The sequence below is a fragment of the Mesocricetus auratus genome, unplaced genomic scaffold (assembly GCF_017639785.1).
Source record: "Mesocricetus auratus isolate SY011 unplaced genomic scaffold, BCM_Maur_2.0 Super-Scaffold_100676, whole genome shotgun sequence".
Lineage (NCBI taxonomy): Eukaryota > Metazoa > Chordata > Mammalia > Rodentia > Cricetidae > Mesocricetus > Mesocricetus auratus.
Window position 1 is genome coordinate 127,931,745 of NW_024429266.1, and position 20,621 is coordinate 127,952,365.

Below are 20,621 nucleotides of genomic sequence, written 5' to 3' on the forward strand. Positions count from 1 at the left end.
TTAGAAGCAATTAACATTTGATTGCTCCAAAATTTACATTTAAAACCTTGATTCAGTTTAGTTGGGTTTTGTTGTTTTGTTTTGAGGCAGGTGGTGGTCTCATCAAATGCTGTAAATAACAGAGACTAGCTTTGAACTCTTAATCATCCTGCCTCCTGAGAACTGGGAATGCAGGTTCATGAGGCCACTCCTAGCTTGAATTAAGTAGTCACCCATTACACCCAAATTCTGAGATGGCAACTTGCCCTATTTGCCTTCTACATGGGTGGGGTATTGACATTACCTCTGGCCGTCTGTAAATTGTTAAGAGTCCAGCAGTTGAGCTTGTGGAGAACTTGTGGAGACTGGGACTTCTTTTTAGCCACTGAACAATACCTCTTGGCACCATACCCATGTTTCTTACAGGGATAAAGGTCAGAACTGGCACCTTGCAGGCTCAGACAAAGATTCTGAAAGTAAAAGTCCTGATTTATGACTTTGTGGTCAGGAAAGAGGTGTATCAGACACAGAGGGAGCCCTTTCATGGGGAAATAATAGGGGAAGTGAGGCAGGGAGGGGGGCAGGCCTTGGAGGACTTACACAAATGCTGGAAAATTAGCATATGAGTAAAACAAGCTGGCAAGGCGGAAGGTTGGAAGACCCAGACTGAGCTAAGAACCGCTTGCATCCAGTGCAGGCACATTGGCCCTCAGAGTGTTTGATTCTTGCTTTATCAGCCAGTCTGCTCCAGGCAAGGGAAATCTTCAAGAGCAATCCAAGAGACTCCAGACACTTGAGGAAACTTTTACACTGGCTTTTGCTGTTTTCTATAGAGATGAAACAAAGACAGAACAAAAAACCAGGGCTAATGACTATAGGCCTAGGGAGAAGTGGCTTTGCTAATATCACCTCTTAGGAACAATACATTTTGTTAAACAAGTAAAAAAAAGGATTCTGAAAGGCAACACTTGCTGCAGAAGCCAGAGCCTTAGTTGAGTTATCTTCACGACAGTTCTAGAGAAACAGATCCTTTCCCTCTCCACCAGAAGGAATCATTTTAGAAGAACGGGACTTCAGTGTTAAGTTGGAAACTCCAGGTTAGTGGAAAGGTTAATGGAAACTCTCCACCACTGATGCAATAAGCCAATCAGTTCAAATTAATAAATCCAGGTTTACTCTGAGCAAGACATTCCTGCATAGCCCCAGGGAACGGAAAACGAGGAACCAAGAGGTGAATCTAGAGGTGGGGGCTTTTAATGCTCTCCGGGGGTGGAGCCACCAATGGTGGGCTTTTTAGGGGCTGACTCTGAACTGAGGTGACTCCAGAGGAGTGCGTGAATACCTTTCCACCCAAACTGTAACACTCAGTACTCTTTGGGTCCTGAGTGCCAGAATCCTTGTCCATCTGATACCAGCCACTGCAATGCTTACAAAAACTATATTATCTTATTTAAAGGCTAATTGTTCAATTTAGCATGGTTTAAGATGGATGCCTTCCTGAGGGGCTCGTTTTCTCTTTGATAGGTGTGTGATCTGCCCAACTAGATTGTTAGGTCTACTCAAAGATTCCGTTCTTTTGACCAGAGGGAAATAGTTTCCCCATAATGGGGTAATGGGTCTTAGCTGCTCCTGTAATGGTTGCCTTTGAAGAGTGAGGTTGCTTGATATTTCCTAACTTTGAAAACCCAAGCAATCAAAGAAGTTCATCAAGGCAACTTAGGTAACTGCCTGGTAAGTAAACACATTGATCCCACCCCCGTAATACTGTTGCTTTATTTTCTTCCTTGAAAACTCAGGACTTATTATGAAGCATGATTCTGATGTAAGACTGCTTAAATGATTCAAATATCAGCTGTTGTGAGGTTGGAATGATGCAGGTTTAGACCCAAATTACTAAATAGCCCCTTGACAGCAATTTATTGCCTTCTTTTGTGTGTGACCTAACATTAGTGTGACTGTTAGGTAGATTCTTTGGGATATACAGACAGGGCACAGGTTGCCACCAACCAAAAAGTCAAGAATGTGGCTTCAGTAGAGATTTTCCCACATTTCTGAATCCCATCTATATGAGTTCCCACCAAGATGCTTTACAAAACCTTTATTAAACTGTTACTGTTATTTGCCATGCACAAGAACTGACCACAATATATACAACAAAACCCACTTAAGAGTTTTATTAGTAAAGAGTAGGGAGAGGAGTTGTGCACAGGCCTGTTTGGAAGAAACGTGGCAAGAGAGAGGAGTGGGTCAGACGCATCTGTTTCAAGTCACACAGCACATGTGTGTGAGGGTGTATGTAGTCATATTTATGAATGGATGCATAGATTATGTGGCCATGCTGTGCATGCCCATAAGGCCCTGGGATAGCATGACAGGCATTTTGCTTGAATGTTGATGGCATATGTGCAGTCAAACCAAGAAATGCTAATAACTGGAATGACTGGGCATTTTGCCTGGACATGGCTGTGGGACCCCGGAAATGACAATAGTTATCATGTTGGAGTGTGGAACTCAAGGTAACCTAGGTCTGTAAATATAATATTTGAAATGTTAGTTGTTACAAATATTAACCAATTGTAAATAATATCAGTGGGGAAGAGACAGTTAAATCTGGACCCAAATGTGAGTGACATTGGCCTGAGAAACAGCCGTATTGGCCTTTCTCCTGGCCTTGACGAAGGTTCTGTGTGGGGAGTGGTTTCTTCAGCTTTGCTAGAAGACTAGCAAACTGCGAATCAACAGCAGTGCCAGTGGACTGACTGCAGGTAGGGGTCCAAATCCTCTGCTTCAGAATAGGTTGTCCAGTGAGGCTACTGACTGGCTGAAAGAATATGGAATTGAAGATTATGCTGCCCCAGGCCAACAAAACAATATTTATTAATGAGTTATGATTCATGTTACCTGGAAAGACAGGAACTATCTCATTAACTTCACTTGTCACCTGCCTTATGGTAAAACAGATTATAATTCTAATTTTAAAAAATGTTTAAAAAGGCAAAGACTTGTATGATCTCTCCCCATAATTCCCCAGGATCTGGAACTAAGCTGCCATCTTCCATGCAGTGAGGACAAGAAGCAAAGACTGACAATTGTATTTTATTCAGGGGCTTCCCTGTCAAGCTGGCATAGAGGCTTAACCACACAAACGCAAACGACTCAGTTAGTTTTCTATCCCTGTCTCCACAGCCTTAACATCCTGAAGACAAGATTGCACATGCCTGCAAACTGTTAGAAGGCTGACAAAATGTTATAAAAGAGAAAAAAGAAAAATGGTATCTTAACTTCTTTGATGCAAAGATAATTCCTATTTATAAACCTACTAACTAGTTGCAATGTAATAGTTGCATATGTCTCCAAAGAGACACTTGTGTCTCTCAGTCTAACTATCAGACTATTTAATAAATGGACCTCAAGAAATGGGAGTTTTCCCAGGAGTCTCTTTTTCTGGGTTCATCAGGAAGACTCGATGAAGCAGTATGTGTGTGTGTGTGGTTCCTCCCCCACTGTGTTTTGCCTTAACTTGGGATTATAATGAAAAGTAAAATTGGTCTGCAGAGTGGTAGGAGAACGACATTTCTGATGGGGGCAGTTCCAGGAGCCCCCGAGGTAGAGGAACAGTCACATCAGGCTGGGAGAGTGTGAGGGCTTTGCAGCATCACCACATCCTGTTGTCCTTAGATGCCCAGGGAACCTGAGGACTGTAGTCGCTAAACTGCGAAGACTTGTGGCCATGCTGCTGGTGTCACAGCATGGAGCAGGAAGGCTACAGGATGTAGTTCATGGTTTTAGGCTTTGCTTAATGAGGGGTATTGTCCTGATTTTGTGCCCAGATGGTCATCTGTCGGGATTCATCACTAATTTCTCTGGAAGATGGTACTTGCCAAAAGGTGATTCCGATTTGATTGTGGCAGCATCTGGAAACATATATAATTTGATGCCTGATTTTGGTTCCTCAGGCTTCTTTGAGTGAATCATGTGTGATTATGCATACTCGTGCACAAGAGAGAGCCCTTCCAGCAAAGCCCCCATGTGTTGCACTTATTGGAAAAGTGTCAGTCTGTCCCAGATTATCTCAAAAAATTAGTTTCGTCATTCTCAACAGGTACACAGGAGTTTCAAAGAAGATAATCACAATTTATCCTTATAAATCTCTAAGGATATAAATATTAAAAAGAAGTTTTACATTATACAAGTATGCTTCAATAGTTGTCTTATGACATGTGTATTAAGAATTCTTCATATGTTAGCATACATTTATATTTTCAGTCTACTGTCTTTCCAAGCATTTCTTTTGTTTTCCTTTTTGTGTGTGGGGCTTATTTTTTTTTTTTTTTTGCTTTTGTTGAAAACGGATTTTTTCCCCTCACATAGTATATGCCCCGTCTGTTGTTTTCCCTCCCTTTACTCTTCGCAGGTCCTCCCTAACTCCTCTCTTATCCAAGTCTACCCCAGTTCTGTCTCTTATTAAGAAATGAATAGGTTTCTATAGGATAATAATAAAATAAGGTAAAATAAAAACTAACACATCAGAATTGTACAAAATAAACAAACCAAAGGAAAGAGCCAAAGAGAAGACACAAGAAACAGACCAACTCATTCACACACTCAGGGATCCCATAAGAACACTAAATTGTAAGTCATAATACATACACAAAGGAACTGTAAGGCAAAAAGAGGGTAAGAAAAAATATATATATATCTTTTTTTAATAAAAAGAAGAGCGCTTACATGACATTATTAAACAAGGAGCCTCCAAAGATGCCACTGGGTTTGTTTTCTGTTGGTTGTCTATTGCTGGGCATGCAGCCTACACTTAAGAATAGTTTGTTTCCACAGTGATATTCTCTAGGGGAAAACTAAATTTTCATTTGCAAATGGGTATCAATTGGAGATTGCTTCTGAGTTATGGATGGGGGCATGTGCCGTCTTCTTTCAATTCTAATACTTCAACGGGGGCAGACCCATGCAGGCCCTGTAAATGCTGCATCAGTGTCTTTGAGTTCATATGTGTTTTGATCATGTTGCCTCGGAAGGCCTTTTTTTTTTCTTGGTGTTCTCTATCCTCTCTGGATCTTACATTCGTTCTGCCTTCTTTTCTGCAGGATTCCCTGAGTCCCTGATTTGATGGAGGCCTCCCATTTAGTTCTGAGTGTTCCACGGTTCCTTACTTTTCTGCACTTTGTGCAGCTGTGGGTTTCTGTATTTGTTTCAACCTGCTGTAGGAGGAAGCTTCTCTGATGATAGCTGAATAAGGAACTGATCTGTTTCCTGGCCTGAGTCCCAAGAAAATTTTGTAAACTACCCATATATCAGTTACTAAACAATGATGAATGTGAGTCCCAATGTGCTTGATCATAGACAGATTATTAATGACTTATGATACCTTAAATTGTAGTATGTGAAATTGACTGTTTTTGAACCAAAGACTAATTGTATTGAAGTCAAACCAATGGCACATCATAAATAATTCCTGCCCTGCTTCTTCTCTTCCTAATAAAATCGTTCAACTTTATGGTAATGCTTTGCAAATATTAATTTATTCTTATTCTTTAAGAATATTGTCTTTACTATTGCTATAACCTGAATGCTGTGTTCTGCTGATAAAATTTCTTCCCATGAAGAGATGTAAGCAAGGTCTACTCCTGTTAGTGTCCCAATGACAAATCAATGTGTACTTCCACTAAAGTACCCTGGAAACCAATGAGTTTATTGGGCCTCCTTATAGAGCATAGGTGAGTGTCTACTTATAGGAGTGTGGGTGCTTCTCTCCAAATAAGCCATATCAAAAAGGCTTTACCTAGCACAGGGATGAGGGCTTCCCCACAGCTTCTTAGATGGAGCCCCTACTTCCCACAGTTGTCCTCACCTCTAAGTTCTACTCCTTCTTCTAGGTCATGTGCAATTAAGACATAGTAGTATATACCAGTTGGTTAGGGGCTGCTGGATGCTCAGGTGAGGGTTTCATGACCCTCCCCATAGTCCAAAAGGGGATATAAACAGTCAAGAAGCCCACCCCAGATAGTGCTTTTGCAAGGAGGCACAGCTGAACTCAAGATGGTGGTTGTTTTGCTCCAGGGATAGTCACAGCATACTGTCAATAAGTTAATATAGTGAAATATAAACCAAAGTGATAGTATTGGGAGGTAGAGCCTTTCCTCTAAGAGACAGTTGGGTCATGTGATCAAAGCCCTTGTGAATGAAATTAATGATTTATAAAGTTTAAAAATGAATATGCTATGATCATTGGATTCACTGAGGCAGAACATTCCCTACATTTGGGGAAACCTGGGCCACAGGTTTTCCCAGGGTACACACTAAGACTATCTCAAGAGACTGCTCAGAGTTACTGGAAGTTGCCTTTTTGTGGTTGGCTTATATTGCAGCATGCTATCCCAATTTCACACATATTGCAGTGTATATGAAGATTATGTATTCACTTTGTCTTTAAATATATTTTTATTTATTGTTTGAGGATTTCATGATTGCATATAATGTGTTTCAGGCAAATCAACTTCTAATTCCTTTCCTCTTAACTATTCACAGAACTCCCCCACCCCATGTTCCCCTCTCAATTTTCATGTATTTGTTTTGTTTATTAAATCACTGAGTCCAGTGTGTTCTGCCTGTATATGCATGCCTATGAAGCCATCCACAGGAGTGCCAATCTCCTAACTAGGGTGGCACATTTCCATCTCCAATATATTATCTTAATTGACATCAGTTGTAATTAGTACTATGCTTTGAGTTATTTTCCTCATTCTTTCTTCCCTTTGTCTTCTTCTACTGTTTCCCCCTTTTACTTGGAAGCATCCTAATTTAAAAGAAATTTAAAAGTGTGTTTGTGTGTGTGTGTGTGAGAGAGAGAGACAGAGAGAGAGACAGAGACAGAGGCAGAGAAACAGAGTGCACATTTGTTCAAGGAGGACAGAAGAAAGCATGTCAAGTAATGGAAATTAAAATGTGATCATAGCATCTAACTGGGTTCAATGGGTAGAGAATAATAAGTTCAGTTGGATGAGGAATCTGAAAGGATAGTGGAAAGTAGGTCCAAAAAGCAGGGAACCAGATTGTGGCAGCCCCTGGGATGTGGATTTGGGAACATCCAGTTGTTATGTGCAAGGGCACATGAGCCAGTTAAAGATGGAACCAAAGAGAAGTCAGAAGTTGTTTACAAAAAAGGATGATTGTTTGCCAGGATCGTACCAGACGAGGTCACTGCATGAATAGCTAGGAAAGCATAGGGCACCATAGACTGACCTTTAAAACAATTGACTGACTGTGTTCCCCATCTCCTCACTGATGGGAGATGTCCTTCTGTAAATCTGTCTCTCTTATTGGCTGTTAGATAAAGTACTGTTGGCCAATAGGGAAGCAAGATAGGTGGGACTAGGAGTCTAGGAGGATTCTGGGAAATGTAGTGAACCGTCAGTCGCCATGTGATTTCTGGGAAGAGGGGATGCAAGTCTGCGTTCTTGGAAAGATAAGTCCTTACAAAAATATATATTGGTGATTATGGGTCAATAATTAAGTCAGAGATAGCCAATGAGAAACAACAGCAAATGGCCAACAGCTTCATAATTAATATAGCATCCTGTTATTTGCTGGTTCAGACAGCTTGGCAGGGCTCAGGCAGTTGGCGGAGAAAACTACACATTACACCTCACTGTGTTTTTTTGCTTTAAAAGATGCTTGCTGTAGGGCAATAAAGGAGTTCCTAATGACTTGACTCCCATCTGTGTCTGATTGTCTCTAGGATTGTGGGATTCTGGGGAACTTACCCTTCCTTGGACCCAGCTCAGCCTTCTGCAGTTAGGCTAAGACCCTGCAGTGCATGTATTCAAGTTTGTAGAGAGGAGCTGAGGTGTCAAGGCACTTCAGCAACACTATCCACGCAGTGACCCCTACAGCACACTCAAGGGGAAAATGCTAGAACACAGTGTGCCCCTAAAGTGCTGTGGGTAACAGTGTTAGTGAGGGAGAAATTAGGGTAAGAATGGACAATTCAAAGCTAAGGCTCCTGACAGTATTTCAAACACAAATGCTGATGAAATGAACTCTTGGGAGGAAAATGAGAATACTGAAACATGTTGAAATTGTGTTCCCAAGTGTCCAAATTTTGACTATTGAATTTAGTGGGAAAAAAAAAGCACAGCTGTTTAGGCATCCTATTATTTGCTCTGTTTTTTGTTTGAGTTTGTTTTTGTTTTTTTCGTGTTGTATTTTTCTTTTTGGAACTAGATCTTATGCTAACACCAAACACATTCCGTAGAATAACACAGTTCTTTTGCTCTCTGTTAAGCAATACCTGGAATAGATTCATGTTACACTTCACAACTAATAAGTGGGTGAAACAAAGTCTTTATCTTTTACAAGAAGTGATTCTGGTTTGGATAAATATTGAATGAATAGGCAAATCATTCTTTATTAAGGATATTGCCTAAGGCGAACTAAAAGGAGGGCTTCGAGTATAGCTCAGTCGGTAGACTGCCTTTGTGCACAAGGCCGTGTTCAGTCTCCCAAATCACAAGACAGGGTGTGTGGCACACTGGCATATACCTGTATTCTCTGCACTTGGGAGGTAGAAGCAGGAGAATCACAAGTCCAAGGCCATCCTTGGCCGTGTATTTGCCACCAGCCTGGGATACATGAGACAATGAATTTAAAAATAAAATATTTAAAAAGTTTCAAATTTGGTAACATTGATGATTTCTTTTTAAATTTAATTCTGTTGCAACTATTTTTAAAGCCTTGACTTTGAAAGACCTATAGCCACTATGCAATCACAAGCATCAGGAATAGTCCATAAACCCTGCCACCTGGTAATCATTTTTAATTTCATGAGGCAGGTTCCCTCCTTAGATCCATACTTCGTAACTGCAACTAAAATGGAGAAATGTGTTGGGTCCCTTGAAAGCAAAATTCGGATTACATTTGTGAAGTTATTCACTTTTCGTGAGGCATGATTTATTGAAAGCTTGGTCATTTAAATTGGTAAGGATTATCTGCAATAAAGTATTTGAAAGTGACACTACTTAGAACTACCAGGAAAAGAAGAAAAATAATATTTTATTGCAAATTGCTACTTTCAGATATCAGTTTTCATTTCCCATGAAAAGATATAGAGCTGCGGAATTACCAACTTCCACATTCCCCCACTGAGTGAGCCTTAAAGAGCACTGTAATTTCATGCATAAAATATTTCTTGCAGCATATGATAACACTAGAGCTCTGGGAGGCTGGCAGAAAATAGGAAAGGAGGTAGTTAGAGGAAAGGGTGTGTGTGTAAACTACTGAACACAGGCTTCCAAATTAAATTAGCCAAATAGCTTGCAAGATCACCTCATATTATCTCATCTCTAACCGCTCCTTTTCTGAAAGTCACTATAGCTACCTTATGACATGGACTTTAATCACTTTCCTAGATACTAGTGTTAGCATACATGTGACAGAATTCTGAAGTAGTAACTGATTATTGTGCATTTATCTATGCTAGGAACCAGACCAAAGAGAAGTCTTACACGAAAATGTATTTAGTTCTGTTAGGGATAGTTAACTTTGCTTGTTTTAGTGTGGAAAGCATTTACATTCAGAACTTGCTAAAGAATGCAAGCACCAAGATATTCCAAAGTGTTAAATTGATAGAACATTAAAACTAACTTCACAGAGACATGGTGTAAAGTGAGACAAGTCAGAGCTACATGTAACCCTGTCTCAAAAAAGCAAATAAGTAAATAAATAAATAAAGCAGTTTATGAATCTGAACATGGATTGCTTATTACTTTTAGTGGCACACAGGATGATAGAAGCTTTATTGAACAATATTTGCCTTATGTGCTATACATCTTTTTCTCTTAATTGAAAAATGTCAGTGGATACATATTATGTACATGGATGATCAGGGTAGCAAGTATATATACTACAAAAAATGCCATCTGGGGGGAAATACTTAAATCCTGCTATTTTTGAAATATACAATTCATCATTGCCCACCACAATGCTTTACTAGTTATCATAGCAACCACAGTTGTTTATACATCATTTGTCTTGTTTAGCACACTACTTCTTAACTACCTTCCCTTTATAACTGCTTCTGTCATTCCTTGTAACTGTCATGGTATATTCCTCATCCATGTCATGAGAGAAAACACAGTGTTTGTCTTTCTATGTCGATGTCATTTCACTCAATGTAATCTACAAGCTCATCCATGTTGCTGCAAATGGCAGGAGTTTGTGCCTTTATGACTAAATAGTATCCCACTGTTAAATATTTCATATATTTTCTGTATCCATCTATCAGTGGATTCCTAGATTACTTTCACATGTTGGCTATCATCTGGGAGGAAGTTGTTTGTTTTACCATACTGAGTTCGGGTTCTTTGGGTACACACAGTGGAATTGCCAAATCATGTGGTAATTCTAATTCTTGTACTGTGGAAAAAACAACCTGTTTTCTATAATGGTTGTACTAATTTGTATCCTAGTCAATAGTATGTACAGATTCCTTTCTTTATGTCTTTGCCAGCACTAGCCATTTAAAAAAATTATTGCCAATATTACTTTTTGTGTGTTTGCATACATGTGCATGTGTGTGTGTGTGTGTGTGTGTGTGTGCGTGCATAGGGGTGCATGATACTGCACATATGTGGTTGTCAGAGAAGACTTTGTGGAGTTATGAGGGAACAACAGACCTTGGTCGGAGGCCCACTGGCCCATCAGCCTGGGAGCAGGCAGCTGTAAGACAATGTTTACTAAAAACAATATGGTACCGGGGAGCAATAAGTTTCTGATAAGGGCTTGCCCACGGGAACACACTGACCTTGACCTTTTCCAAAGACCCATCCACTGCCTCCTCTGGGGTCAGGGCAAATAATAACCAGCCAAGGTAAGAAAAGTGAAGCCATCTTGAGGAGCCTTCGGAAAAGCCTTCTTGAAGTTTTCTTTGCACCACCGACTGGTCTCTGTGTCATCAATCCCGACACCCTCTGCACATTCTCGGACACAGGCTGCGCAGCAGAGTTAGTCATCATTCCACTATTCCATTGGATTCTGGAGATCAAACTCAGGTCAGCAGGTTTGTACTTTCACTCCATTAGCCATCACCAACCCTCTACTTGTTATTCTTACTCAGTCTTTGCTTTTAGACTGTGTCTCACTATGTAGCCCAGCTGGCCTTGACCTCCTGGAGAACTTTACCCTGTCTCTCAAATACTCAGATTAAAGAAAGGCATGTACTTTGTCATCTGTAAGTTTTTCTGATAATTACTATTATAATTGAGTGAAGTGACACCTAATTTGCGTTATGATGCGTAATTCCAAGTAACTATAAAATTTCCACGGTTCCCTTTGCCTTTGTTTTATAATTTCCATTGTAGATTTTATTTTTAACGTGTTGGGACCTTGTTTCATGCATGAAAGCATGGTCTGTCTTGAAGAACATTTCAGTTGAGTCAACAAAAAGGATGCGCATGCTTCAGCACTGGACAGTGTTCTCAGATGGGAGTCCTCAAGGTTGAGAGTCTGTTAAGTCAACTCTGGGTTGCATTGCGTATTTGGCCCCTGGGTCCTTCCCTGTCTTCTATTGGTCTTGTTGAGTAAATCACCTCCATACTTGCTTGCCATGTCTTCTCAAAATCTCTTCTAGGAGCAATAAGTATGGTCTCAGGGAACTTGATTTCCCTTTTCAGCCTACCTTTTCTGTCCCTCTTTTTGGGTGTATATGGGTATACAGTTGGTATGTCCTCTTGTTTGTTAGTAATAACCTTGTCTGTATTACAGTTTTAATACTGTTTCTTTGGGGTGTGTCATCCTGGATACAAGCTTTTCCCACTCCTCTGTGTTTCTGTTAGTGTGGGGCTTGTTTTCTGTCCCTTCACTTTCAGTCAGCTTGTCCTTAGTATTTGTCCTTGGGTTTCTATTACTGTGAAGAGACACCTTGACCTCAGCAACTCTTGTAAAGGAAAATATTTAATTGTGGGTGGCTTACAGTTCAGAGGTTCAGTCCATTATCATCATGGCTGGACATGGTGGTGCAGACAGACATGGTGCAGGAGATGGAGTTGAAAGAAGTTCTACATCTTGATCCGCAATCAGCAGAAGCAGACTGTGTGTCACATTGGGTGTAGCTTTAGCATATATGAGACCTCAAAGCTTGCCCCTACAGTGACACACTACCTTAAACAAGGCCACACGTCCTAATAATGCCATTCCCTATGGCTGAGCATCCAAACACATAAGCTCTATGGGGGCATACCTATTCAAATCACCACAGAATAAAATTGAATTTCATGTATAGGTTCCCTACAGTTGGGGTATGCTTCCTCTTGCTTTTTAGTTTTATCCCTTTGGATAATCTGTATATTTCATTTTATTTATATATTTGTATTTTAGAGATAAGATGTTGGTGCACATACCAGGCTGACCTTAAACTCATTATGAAGACTAGATTACCTCAGATTTCAGTCTTTTTGTGTCTTCCTCATAAGAACTGAGATTTTAGGCATGTACCACCACTATGCTTGGTAGTCAACCTACACATTTCACTTGAGAACTTAATCCACTTAACATTTTAGACTATTACTGATTGTAGTGGCCTACCCTTGTCATTGAATTAATAATTGTCAAATAACCTTTGTTGTTCTTGCTCTTTCACTGTCTGTGTATAGCCTGGTGTTTTCTGTTTTAATTTCTTTCCTTTGTGTGTCTCTTTTAGCATGCATTCCACACATTCACAATGACAATTACCATCCTGTTATATCTCGATTTAGCATTCCCTTAGATATCCTCTTATTGCTGACCTGCTGGAAGTGAGTTTCTTAGATTCCCTTGCCTGAGCAAAAAGATTTCTCCTTCATGTCCAGAGAGTAACTGTGCTGGCCCAAGATCTTTCAACACCCAAGGTATTTCATTCTCTTCTGGAACAGTCTCTTCTAAGAAATCTACCTGGGTCTACTGGTTATTCCCTAGTGTCTAGGTGCCTTTCCTGTTGCTGTAATAAGTTGACAAAAGCAACTTAAGAGAGAAAGGGTTTATTCTACACACAGATGCAGTATGTAGTTGGTCATGGTGGGGAAGTGAAAGTGACAGGAACTAAAATGTGCCTGGTCTCATTGCACCCACATTTAGGAACAGGGTGAGAAATGCTTGTGCTCAGTTCCCCTTCTTTCTGTGAAGTCCAGGACTCAAGGTCAGAGCACCTGCTATGATGGGTCTACTGAAAATAATCTTCACAGGCATTACCAGAGGCGAAATAATCACACACAGGTTTGCTTGGAGGTCCAGCCCCGATGTGATTCCAGATCCTGTCAGCTTGAAAACACCAATGACTCCACTTAATGTGTGAGTTGGTACCTTTTTTGCCTATTGATTTTAGAATTTTCTCTCTTGAGTTTGGAGAGGACCTCCTCCATTTGAATCTAATTAATATTCTGTGATTGTCATGGGTCTGGATGCCCATCTTTCTCTCAAGACTTGGTAGGTTTTCTGTTATTTCACTAAATGTGTTTTCTGTTTCTTTCTTCAGATCTTCTGTGGAATTTTGGTAATGTAAATATTTGGTCACCAAATGATTGCCCACAGATGTCACAGGCTTTCTCTCCTCCTCCCCAGGGTTTGTAAATTTTCTCTTTGGGATTATTTATTCATTTATTTTGTGATGGCAGAATTAATGGTTTTCCTGACTCCTTGATATTTTATGTTTCTTGTGCACCTGCATTGATATCTGTGCATTTAGGATAGCACTTCTTTTTTTTTTTTTTCCTACAGAGACTTTTATTGTGTATATTGACTTGCACTAGTGTGTTGGCTATGTATGTTGGGTGTTGTGATTTTTTTGTTTATTTCTTTACTCTTTGCATCAGTTATCTGGGCTGTAGGTATTTGTTGCTACAGTTCTATGGTATGATTTTCTTGGAGCGAGGTTGCCATCTGATTGACTGACAGGCTAGCCATAGATGCTCCTGCAGGGAAAATGAGAGGTTATGTATACGATTAAAACACATTACATGCACGTATGAACTTATCAAAGAATAAAAAAAACTAATTCAAAACATTATTGCTTAAATGAAAAGGTATTTTGTGGCTTTTGTGCACACTGTATTTCTCTTCTTCCTCCACTGTCCTGACCATCCCTCTTTAACAAATGACCTCTCTTTCTATGTATGCAATTATCCAGTTCACGTTGACCTGTTTGCTGTTTGTACCAGTTTAGGATTTCTGTATTGTCCCTGAAAAACAACAATAAATACAACAAAATCAAAAGCTAAATTCGTTCTTCCTCGCACAGCAGTATTGACTACCTGTGGTTCTTCATTTAGCGTTGGGTCCTTGTGATGAGTTGACTAGTATGGTTTTTGTACATGTTGTGCAGGCATCCGTGATGTTGAGAGTTCATGGGTACAACATCCTTGTCCAATCTAGAAGAAACTATCATGAAGTAGTTGTTCTGGACCTTAGGATCTCACACTCTATCCACTCCCTTTTCTGCTATGTTCCCTGAGTCTTAGATATAGGAGTTATAAGTATCTCATTTGGAGTTTGGCATCTCATGGTCACTTTTTCTCTGCATTCAACAGGTTCTGCGTCTCTCTAACAGTATCCATCTGCTGCAGAAAGAAGCTTCTTTGATAAGATGTGGGAGCTGCACTTACCTAGGGGTATAAGGATGAGTATTCAGCAGACTACAGTTCTTACTTTAATTCTCCTCTAGGACTTATGATATCTCAGGCATTAAACCAACTGAGTGGGCTTTAGGTTCAATTAGACAGCTATTGGTTGTCCCTATAATATAATTGCCACTATTGCATAATTGAGGATATATTGTTCATCCTGTCATTGCTGCAGCTCCTAAGCTTTACAGTGGGTAGGCAACTGATATGTTTTGTCTGTTGGCCGCATGAACTCCCAACACTATGAGAGCTCTCAGGGAGGAGGCTTTTATGCCAGCTCCAGCTTGATTCCTCCAAACCTGTGACCAAAATGTACGATATCTCAAGCAATTGTGTGTTATCTTCATGTTAATGATATAGCCTATATTGTTTTGGATGTCTCTTGGATACCACTGACCAATAACTTGAATGGAGGTATTACCTTCTGTGCAGTGCGTTTCTTTTAGATAATCCTTGGTGTCTATGATACGTATTGTCCTGCCATGTGGGGGTAACTGCATTGAAAATATCATCTGTCTGTTTGTCTTTGTATTTTATGTGCATTTAAAAATATTCTTTAAAAACATAGGATACCAACATTTACAAACATTACAATCTTAAACTCATCTCTGAGGCTGAGCCAGAGAATATTGATCTTAAGTAGGCAATTTCAGGTTGGGGACACCAAAAACACCCTTTTTGTAGAGAACCTATCAATGGGGGTGAGGAGGCTGTCTAAGCCCATTTCTTCATCTTTGCATTGAGGACATCATCTATGATTCTACCAAGGTTTGCTGTTTTTGGTTGTGTGACTTGACAGATACTTTTGGTTTGTAAAGAAGTTCAGTAGTGCCAGAAATAACTAGTACTTTGCCTAGCAGAAACCTGGTCATAAGTTCTGCAAGAGTGTTTTTCCTCCTAGAGAGTTTGTGTACCAGGCTTTCTCGTTTTTGGGCCACCAACTAGCTCCCAAATCATGACACAGAGACTTCTTATTAGTTGTGAATGCTTGGTCTAGCTTAGGCTTGTTTCTGGCTAGCTCTTTTAACTTAAATTAACCTGTTTCTGTATATCTACATTTTGCCACGGGAGTTTTTACTTTTCTTTCTTTCTGCATGTCTTACTTTCATTGTCTCTTGTGTCTGGCTTTTGGCAGTTTCCGGACTTCTTGCCCCAGGCATGTCCCTTCTTTTTTCTTGTTCTCTTCTGTCTTCTTACTTAGTTCTACCTTGAGCCTAGATTTCTCTTCATATTTATTCTGTCTGCCTACTAGCCCCACTTATCCTTCCTCTGCTTAGCTATTGGTCATTCAGCTCTTTATTATACCAATCAGGTGCCTTAGGCAGGTAAGGTGAAACAAATGCTATACTTAGCGTTACACATATATTAAACATACATTCTTACATTGTTAACAAATGAGCACAAACAAATGTAACACATTTTTACATTGCTAAAATAATATTCTGCAGTATAAACAAATGTAACCCATCTTTGCCCAATTAAAATAATATTCCCCAACAAGTTTGGTTAGAAATTACTTCAGACTGCAATCAAATATATATTTAAAGCAATTTTGTTATATTGTTTTCTCCTCTTCTCATTGGAATGTCTGGGTCAACTCAAAACCTAGCTGACTGTATGTTTCACCAATTCTTTCAGCTTTAGGTTATGGATATACTCAATATAGACTTTTATGGCACATTGTAGGCACTCAGTATATGAAGATTTACTCTAGGTGTTTTCCTCTGCTCCTTTGACTTCTTGTCAACACATGTTGTACCCTATGAACACTAGCTTTTGTAGTGATATGACAAATGATTTTTCCTTCAGCTTTCCTCTTTAAAGTGTAACTCATTTTAGTTCCATCCACTTATAGACCTTTTCCTTATTAAATATGTGCATGTATGATATCTACATCTCCTTACTTTAGGCATCATCTCTCCATAGTGCTATCAATATTTCTCAATAATTGTCACAGATCTCCAGAACATCCCACTGCATTCCTTAATACAACATTGTGCCACCTGTAGCCAAATTTTTGATCAGAAGATACAGATGATTTGGGAAATTTTGAAACAGGCAAGGTATAAGCTGCTTTTCAAAAACCACTGACTTATCACTTGGGCCCGTATCTATGTGCATTTATGGAGATCTACCTGTGCCCTGCTGGAAGGCAGTATCCATAGTGTGAGACTATTGAAACTGTGGTGTTCATGTGGTGTCCTATCTTAGGTGTCTCAGTTTATGCAGCAGGATTTGGAGCTATATTGGGTATGAAGCAGTTGTAGAAGGTTTCTCCATTTGTACAAGTAGATGCCACCAACTGTCCAGCACCTACCTGTAGGCAAAAATTGGTAACTGCTTTATCCCCACAAAAGGTAGAACAACAGGTATCAAGGTACACCTGGAACATATGGGCATACCACAGTTATAAAGAGCAGTATCTGAAGTATAAAGCCTAAGAACTCAGAGAATATACCAAACCAAGGCAGTACTTAGAATATTCTAGAGGCCCTTATGCCCCTCCCTTTGCCTATCAGACCACTGAAACAATGGATCATGTGGACTTCCCTAGGAATCTCATAAATGGAGAAGGAAAGTCTGATGCCTGGTCCACTGGAAGACCTTTCCTCCTAGGAATTGATTTTAAAAAGTTCTGATAACTCTTCAGACTACCCTGCATGAAAGATTGGAGCTAAAATGATGACTCCGTAGGTGCAACCACACTTTGACCAGTCTGCTTTCTCACAAAATGTTCCTTGCTCCCTGTTTAAACCTTATTTTCATGCTAAGGTCCTGAAGATGGACCGAGTGGAGTTTCTGTTCCTCTCTATGTATTCCTCTTCCTAATGTAGGCATATAGAATAGACTTTTTCATTGTCTCTTCAAGCAGGTGTTCGACTTTGCTTTTGATGTGTTTTGATAAAACATTCTGAACAAAAACAACTTGGGGAGAAAACAATTTTTTGACTTATGTTTCCCATCTTGGTTCATCACTGAAGAAAGCCAGCGCAAGAACTCAAGGCAGGGACTGAAACAGAGACCATAACAAAACACTGTTTGCTCCTCATAACTTGTTCAGCTTGCTTTTTTTTTTTTTTTTAATACAACCCAGGATCATCTGACTCAGGGATGACACCATCCACAGTGGGCTGGGCCCTCCCACACCAATCGTTAATCAAGAAAATGTCCCATAGACCTCCTATTGGGCAATTGGATGGGGATATTTTCTCAATTTAAATCCCCATTTTGGAGAGGACTCGCTAGTGGGTGTCAAGGTGACAGAAAAACCAATAAAGGTAACTGGTCTACCAGCCTTGTTGAATGGGATGCCCAGGCTCTGACTGGAACAACAGGACTTTGCAGTCACAAGCCTTAGAAAGTATAATTACTTGGAAAGTATAATGCGTGGAAGGTATAATACTTCCAAAATATATTACTTAAACACTTATGCCCAACTTTCAGCTTGAACTGGAGCGTGCTATTTGGCAGCTCATTAGTTCAGCCCTCTACACAAACACACAACAACTAGTACTCAAAAGGTTTTCCAGACCTTCAGGGTTGGTCTCAGTTGTGGTCAGCAGAAGACTGTTTTGGAGATGCCAAGGCCCATTTCGTTCTGCGTTTGAGGAGACTCCAGAAACTTCTGCCAAAGGCAGAGATTTTGTGGAGGGCTGGTGTGGACACAGGCTCATCCTCAGGGTGGGAGGTTCGGGGTGGGGGACCGAGGTTTGGGGCTCCCAGACACCACCGCCAACTTTGGGCCAATCAGCGTGGCCCGGTGGCCCCGGCGCCCCGCCGCTCCAGAGGCGTCTGCCCTGGCCAAGGAGGGGCCGGGCCGCAGGGAGCGGAGCCGGGAGGTGGGGATTCTGGGAGCAGAGCTCATTTCCTCCTCCCGGCCGCCCCTGGCCCGCACCCCATCTCCACGTGCGGCGCCCGGGGCGCGCGGCCGAGCGGCGGGAGGATGCTGGGCATGTACGTACCAGACAGGTTCGCCCTGAAGTCGTCCCGGGTCCAGGACGGGATGGGGCTCTACACGGCCCGCCGCGTGCGCAAGGTGGGTGAGCGGCCCGCACAGGCCGCGCCACGTCCCAGGGCCTGCGGGGAGTGCGGGCCTGCAGGGAGCGGGCGTCCTGGCTGCCCTCCGCGGCTGTGGCGTGAGGCTCCAGTGGGCCGCCGTTTCCCGGAGCCCGGCGCCGGGCGGCCTCAGCCTTCAGAACTGTCGCTGGGGTCATACCCCTCACTTCATATGCAGATGGGCCCGGCCAGCCTGGAGCCCAGTGCAGGCCCGGGAGCCTCAGAGAGGAGGCCCTTTAGCACTGCCACCCTGGGGTGATAATCTGCATTTTAGGCCTCTTTTCTTTGCTCTTTTGGATTTTATTCTGACTTTGGATCACCTTTTAGAACTGCACAGGCGTGCGATCGGTGCAAGCACAGGTTGCCCTGTCTGAGTGATGACGCACTGCAGATGTAGCCAGCTCTTTGCAGAGATGTAGAAGACAGGGTACCAGAGCACTACACATCTTAGGACATGGTGGCTTGAACTATGGTGGGTTAGCAGATATGAAATGAACCAGGGGGAGGCAGGACAGAAGCACCCAAAGTGAGCAGGACCAAGGTTCACCGAGCAGGGCCCATGCTTGGTACTTTGTCCATACATATCATTTGACTTTACCAGCTCAACACTCTCTGGAGCCAGCTCTTGGTTCTCATTTAACAGGTGAGCAGCAGAATTCTAAAGTTAAGCTTAAGAGGCTTCAAACTCATGGTTTCTGAATGGAAAGCGTATGTTCTTTTCAGAACATTCTGTTATGGAACAGCATGCTTTAGAATCCTTGCCCATGACACTTTCCCATCTTCCCCTCCCCACTGTTCAGGCTTTGCCTTGTTAGATACTTAAAAAAAACAGAGGCTCAGAAGATGCTTCTTGACACCCCAGTCTCAGCCCCTGATACAAAGAGCAAAGCCTAGTAGACTGATGAGTTTATGATGCGACCCACAAGAAGTTTCTATAGCCCAAATGGGAAAATAAAAACACAAACAAACAAACAATCTCTCCCCCCCCCACATCTTGACATTTTATTGTTGGCTATTTGGGAGGATGTTAAAATGTAAACAAGCAAAACACTGGAGTTAATACTTCATTCATCAATGAGTTGGATAGATGTTGCCAAATGACCAAATGTTAAAATCAACAGTCTTTCAAAGCCAAATACAACCATCATCAAATGACTCCCTTATGCCATTGACATTCTAGTTCTGTTTTTTAGTCTTAGCAGCCTGAAAAATGCCCAAATGGACTTTGCTTAAAAGTTTCTGGTATAACTATAATTAAAAACCGTTTCGTGCTCATGAGACACCAGAGTTGTTCAGCAGTAAGAACTATCACATAGTTCTTGTTTTGCATTACTCTGATGTTTTTTTAGTAGTTGGGCTGTGCATTTTCTTTTGAGTTTTTCACATGCTGGTGTTAGGAGTACTACTTGATGTGGGATGAGGTATCTCGAGTGATAATATCGCAGCATTGGTAGGTGCTCATGTCATGCTGCTAATGTAACTTTAATAGAAAACACAGATTTTTCACCCAGATTACATCTAGCATGCTGACTACGCAGAGCACTGCTTACAGTAAGTAATCTAGACTACTTTCCACAGAGTTGTTATCCCAGGAAATTCAATCAGAAGGTCATGGATGGCTTCACTGGTGGCTTTTCATCGGCTTTTGCTTTTCCTCCCCTAAACCCCGGGGGACAAAACTGAGTTCTAAGATCAAACTGAATGTTCTTACAAGAACACCTTACCCATTTCACCATGTCTCAGTTCTTTTTTCCAAGTCACCCATGTATGTCTTACCTGACCGAATCTCAAGAGATCTGAGAGATAATATCTGTGATTGGATCTGTGTTAAGGACCTCACTTAAAAATACTCTTGTTCTTCTAAACAGATTTTGGGATTTACCACCTTGAAGTGTGTGAAGTAGTTACAGATGTTATACTTTT

At 41.1% G+C, this 20,621-nt stretch overlaps 1 protein-coding gene and 1 long non-coding RNA gene across 5 annotated transcripts in view; one reads left to right on the forward strand and one right to left on the reverse strand.

Moving 5' to 3' along the window:
• Positions 1-9,027: 9,027 nt before the first annotated feature.
• On the reverse strand, positions 9,028-18,464 carry LOC121136771. Of its 2 annotated transcripts, XR_005873896.1 has the most exons (4): positions 18,175-18,464; positions 16,960-17,025; positions 14,274-14,390; positions 9,028-13,934 (listed from the first exon to the last, which is right to left on the reverse strand). It is a non-coding gene; the product is annotated as an uncharacterized LOC121136771 (long non-coding RNA). The 2 variants fall into 2 exon arrangements; XR_005873895.1 differs by lacking the exon at positions 14,274-14,390 and having other exon boundaries at positions 18,175-18,455.
• Prdm5 (PR/SET domain 5) overlaps positions 18,463-20,621 on the forward strand; it is a 161,864-nt gene continuing 159,705 nt past the window's right edge. For 2 of the 3 annotated variants that reach the window (XM_005076066.4, XM_040737933.1), the window contains exon 1: positions 18,463-18,678. In XM_005076066.4, coding sequence (XP_005076123.1) covers positions 18,586-18,678 — 93 coding nt within the window. In that variant the 5' untranslated portion in view covers positions 18,463-18,585. The remainder of the gene's footprint in view (positions 18,679-20,621) is intronic. The other variant, XM_040737932.1, reaches the window with a different exon arrangement.